We start from the raw sequence: 5,000 nt of genomic DNA, 5'->3' as shown, positions 1-5,000 counted from the left end.
TTTTTTTTCTTCTTAACACACACACACACACACACACACACACACACACACAACACACACACACACACACACACACACACACACACACACACACGCACACACTAAACACGAAACAAATCACAGTTGATGTAGGTTACTTTACACAAACTCCACGTTTTGAACTTGAATTGAAATCTTTTATTGTCATTTTTTTTATAGTGAATATAATTACGGATAGCATTAATAAGAAGAAGACACACAATAGTAGCGATATTGTTGTTATCAATGGGAATAATACTGAATAACATGTGCTACTACTGTTTACAAAAATCACAAACCTTTTGCACATAGGTCTACACACACACACACACACACACACACACGCGCACGCACGCACGCACGCACATATATACATACACGCACATACACGCACATACGCTCACTCGTACGTGTACACGCATACATGCATGAAGCGCGCGCTCACACACACACACGTGAGAGCACACATACCATAAATTTACATGAAAGTAGTCACGCAAGCGTACGAATACACAAGCAAATATACACGCGCGCGCATGCACACACGCACACGTACGCCCATGCATATACTGTATGCAAGCAGGGAGCGAAGGGGGAAGGAGAGTGAGAGACAGACAGAGAGAAGCGTACAAATATTGGTGTTATAAAATCACAGCCTATCGAAAACATGTCCAACATCTTCTTATCACAGGCACCCAAACACAACAGCAGGAACCATTGCGTCACCAAACGTCCTCAACAACATCAGCAGCAGCAACAGCAGCATCCTTAACGTCACGTTATTAACCCTTTCACTACCAGACTCGCATTTATGCAGCAGCTAGGAAGAGGACCCATGTCACTGAAGGGTGACCAGATCATGGGTCTGTTATCCATGAACCTACTACTGCTCTTTATGTTCGGTGGTAGGATAGACCATATTTTGCACACATCACACGGGGGGAATCCCCAGCTATTCTTAGAGATAATCTTTTCTGTGTTTATAGCACAAGAGAATTTCGCACTCTAAATTGACTGGCGGTGAAAGGGTTAATGTGTCAATCCTGATCAAGGGAAATCAACGTGGGAAAATCCTCCAGCTTCTCCTTCAGGTGCTCTCCCTTGATGAAGGGCTCGTACATTTCGCACACCTCACCACCACCACCACCACCAGCCACTGCCACCACCACTGCGACGTTTGTTGTTAGGAGTTCTGTCCCTTCGTTGAGCTCTCACCGGAGAAGTGAACCTTCGGCTCTGAGGCCTGCTGGACCTTTCCCCGGGGCCCCCTGAGGGCACAGAGTGGGGGTGGTGAGGCGGGCGTGAGGCGGTGGGAGGGTGGTGGGTCTGGGAGGAGGGAGGAGGAGGCGGGGAGGGCTTGCCTCGGGCCTGGTGGTGGAGGTGGGTGGGGTGGTGGAGGGGCAGCCGGGACCGGTGGTGGTGGTGGTGGTGGTGGAGTCGGTCCGGAGGAGAGGTCATGGGCGCCGCTCCGCTGCTGCCCTCCTCGCTGGCGGCGTCGGCCAGCCTAGGCAGGAAGAGGTGCAGCTCCGTGTGGCCGTTCTCCGGAGGGACACCACCCTGGAGGCCGTGGGGCAGAGAGTAGTGGAGAGGGTGGTGGGGGTCCTCCACCCCGCCCTTCTCCTCCCACTTCCACTCCTCCTCCTCCTCACCCTCACCCACACCCCCACAGCAGTCCACTTCCCACGCTCCCCAGCCGTTGTTGGGGAAAAGGTCCGAGTCTCCCGTGCTGGTGGCGACGTCACGTCTTTGGCTGTGGCTGTGGCTTTGTCCGGAGCTGTGCAGGGCTCCTCCGTGTTTGTTGCTGCTGGAGGCCGTGAGCGAGTGGCGCTTAGCGCTGCGTCTGTGGTGGAGGCTCCCGGCATTGGGGTCCGTTCCGGGGTTTGACCTCGGGACGCTGTGGTAGCCCTTGGAGAAGAGGAAGTCGTGAGGTTGAAAACCTGTCGCTTCTTCTTCTCCTTCTTCGTAGTCGTCGTTGTCGTTGTCGTTTGTACGAAAGACCCCATCTTCCTCTTCCTCAACACCACCACTACCAACCCCACCTCTTCCTCCTCCCCTTCCACCCCCACACGCAGCGCCGTCCACCGCGGCGGAGGCTCCGGACACGGCCGGGAAGCGAGCACCTGACGTTGATGATGACGCCGCGTGCCGCGCGTGGTGGTGGGAAAGGTCGTGGGAGTGCTGGTGCTGATGGTGATGACTGCGGTCAGCGGCTAACACGTTCTGTAGCTTCTCTGCCACCTGCACCAGCCGCTTGAACGTGGGGGACTTGCTCCGTCTGTGGAAGCCGTACTTGGAAGGCTGCAGAGTCTTGGGGGCCTGGCCCGCCGACCTGAGGTTGTTCTGGTTCTGGGCCCCGACTGCTGCTGTTGTCTTGCTCACACGGTGCGTCAGCTCTGAGGTTCGGATCTGTCCGGACTCGGAAAGGAACTTGATGGGGATGTCGTACTTCTTCTTCCCCGCACCACCACCACCACCACCACCGCTCCTTGCGGCCCCCACTCCCGACCCCGCGTGGAAGCTGGCTGAGCGGCTGAAGCCGAGGAGAGACGCCTGTGGCCCTACTGCTGCTGCTGTTGGGGACCCTCCCGCTCTGGCGAAGGCCGACGCCGGCTTGTCACTCTTCTGCGGAGTCCCCGCCACGTGCTCGAAGGCTGGGGGGAGAGCAGCTTGGGTTTCGGGTCCCGTGTGGAAGACGGTGTCTGTGGTATTGGTGGTGGTGTGCGAGTGGCCTAGGTTCGGGTCCACTGTGGCGTGGCGGAAGCCTTTGAGGTGGGTGCTGGTGTTGGCTCGGGAGGGGGGTGCGGTGGCGGGGGTGGGGGTGGAGGTGGAGGTGGAGAGAGAGGCCGAGAGGAGGGGGGTGCAGGACAGGCGGGCGGGGCTGTAGTCAGCGGGCACCACTCTGTCTGCCGACCGCGTAACCAGGGGCCGGTTGGTGGTTCGAATCCTGTGGCGAACACACACACACACACACACACACACACACACACACACACACACAAACATGCATACACACGCACGCGCGCACGCATGCACACACACACACACACACACACACACACACACACACACACACACACGAGCACGCCAAGCAACACGCATGCACACAAGATCGCAAGCACCCTTCTCAAACACACACACACACACACACACACACACACACACACACACACATGCGCGCGCATTCGCACACACACATGCACGTACACACGCACGCACGCACACATTCAAGATTTAATATCCTTTATATGAATTACTAATACACATGGCATATTGAACACCATGTTACAGATTACATGGAATGCTTTGAATACCACCATAATTTGTGCTCAAATCTGTCCTCTGCTCGTATATTGAGCTGTGAGAATAGGACACTCAACTTATAAATGATAATAAATAAATGAATAATGATAAATAATGGTGTTCCGAAAAAAGTAAAAGGAAAAAATGCAGGTTACATCTTTAAAACAAAACTTTATATTTCCATGCATTTTGCCATAATTAATGTCTCCTAATTTCGGTATTTCGCGGACAGGACAATGTTTCAGAATGGAATTTAAAGAATTTAGAACGTTCTGTATGTACACGTGTAAACTTTATTTATAGGATGATAAGCAAGGTACCAGTCATTGAAATATAAGTTCTGAGGCTCCTAACTTCAGTTAATGAACCCGTTAGTTTCAGTTTCAGTAGCTCAAAGAGGCGTCACTGCGTTCGGACAAATCCATATACGCTACACCACATCTGCCAAGCAGATGCCTGACCAGCAGCGTAACCCAACGCGCTTAGTCAGGCCTTGAGAAAAAAAAGGTGAATAAATAATAGATAAGCTTACGTAAATATATAAATAAATAAATAATAACTATGATATAAAAAAAAAGGTGAACCCGTTAACCCACGACAGTCTAAGATGTCAGGTGAAGCAGCAAAAATATAGCCTGACACCCTTTAGACATAATGTTATGTTTGAATAATGCAGTCTGCAACAAAACTATTTTCCAGTTTAAATGCAAACACTACGAAATACTGATTTCTCCACAATCAGCAAGAAAGCCACAGACCTTGTGATCATAATGTTCCAGTAGCCTCAGCATTGTCCAAAGCTGATTCGACCTCCAATTATCATGAAAAGAAAAGAAAGTAAAGACAAAAAGAAAAGAATGGGGGGGGGGGGGGAGGGAGAGAAAGACAGAAAGAAATATACAAGAGACCGCCCGTTCAACGTCAGAAAAAAATAAATAAATAAATAAATAAATAATCCGCTCACAGCACCAGCCCACCCTAAGCCCAAGTCTATCCTTGCTCTGGGCTGCACCAGTAATCCGGTATTGCCCAATGGCCACTCTCTAGGACTGTTGAGGATCGGACCTGATGGAAACATGCAGTATGACTAATTGATCGATCTCTTCACGGGCCATGTTTGTACGTCAAACACATGTCGCCCAGTTCTCAAAACGCAGCATTATATTACTTCGTTTTACTTAATTGCTAGGCCGCCATGGACTAACACATGTCGCCCAGTTCTCTAAACGCAGCATTATATTACTTCGTTTTACTTAATTGCTAGTCCGCCATGGACTAACACATGTCGCCCAGTTCTCTAAACGCAGCATTATATTACTTCGTTTTACTTAATTGCTAGTCCGCCATGGACTAACACATGTCGCCCAGTTCTCTAAACGCAGCATTATATTACTTCGTTTTACTTAATTGCTAGACCGCCATGGACTAACACATGTCGCCCAGTTCTCTAAACGCAGCATTATATTACTTCGTTTTACTTAATTGCTAGACCGCCATGGACTGTGTAATTTTTCCACATACATTCTCGCGCCATGTATTGTTTGCCTTTTGTCTTTTTTTTTTTTTTTTGTTTGTTTGTTTCTTTGTTTCTTTGTTTGTTTGTTTTTCCATGTGCCCCCATGCGGACTTTTTGGGATAACTCTTGACTTGATTTGTGTGTGTGTGGTTGTGTGTGCGTGTGT

At 50.3% G+C, this 5,000-nt stretch overlaps 1 protein-coding gene across 2 annotated transcripts in view; it reads right to left on the bottom strand.

The window, feature by feature from the left end:
• Positions 1-217: 217 nt before the first annotated feature.
• The window catches only part of LOC143283027 (uncharacterized), a 55,533-nt gene continuing 50,750 nt past the window's right edge, over positions 218-5,000 (bottom strand). For both annotated transcript variants that reach the window (XM_076589021.1, XM_076589020.1), the window contains exon 3: positions 218-2,962. In XM_076589021.1, coding sequence (XP_076445136.1) covers positions 1,150-2,962 — 1,813 coding nt within the window. In that variant the 3' untranslated portion in view covers positions 218-1,149. The remainder of the gene's footprint in view (positions 2,963-5,000) is intronic.

Source organism: Babylonia areolata, chromosome 6 (assembly GCF_041734735.1).
Source record: "Babylonia areolata isolate BAREFJ2019XMU chromosome 6, ASM4173473v1, whole genome shotgun sequence".
In the NCBI taxonomy this organism is placed as follows: Eukaryota; Metazoa; Mollusca; class Gastropoda; order Neogastropoda; family Buccinidae; genus Babylonia; species Babylonia areolata.
The sequence above is the reverse complement of the archived record's forward strand: the minus strand, read 5'-3'. Positions and strand labels throughout refer to the sequence as shown.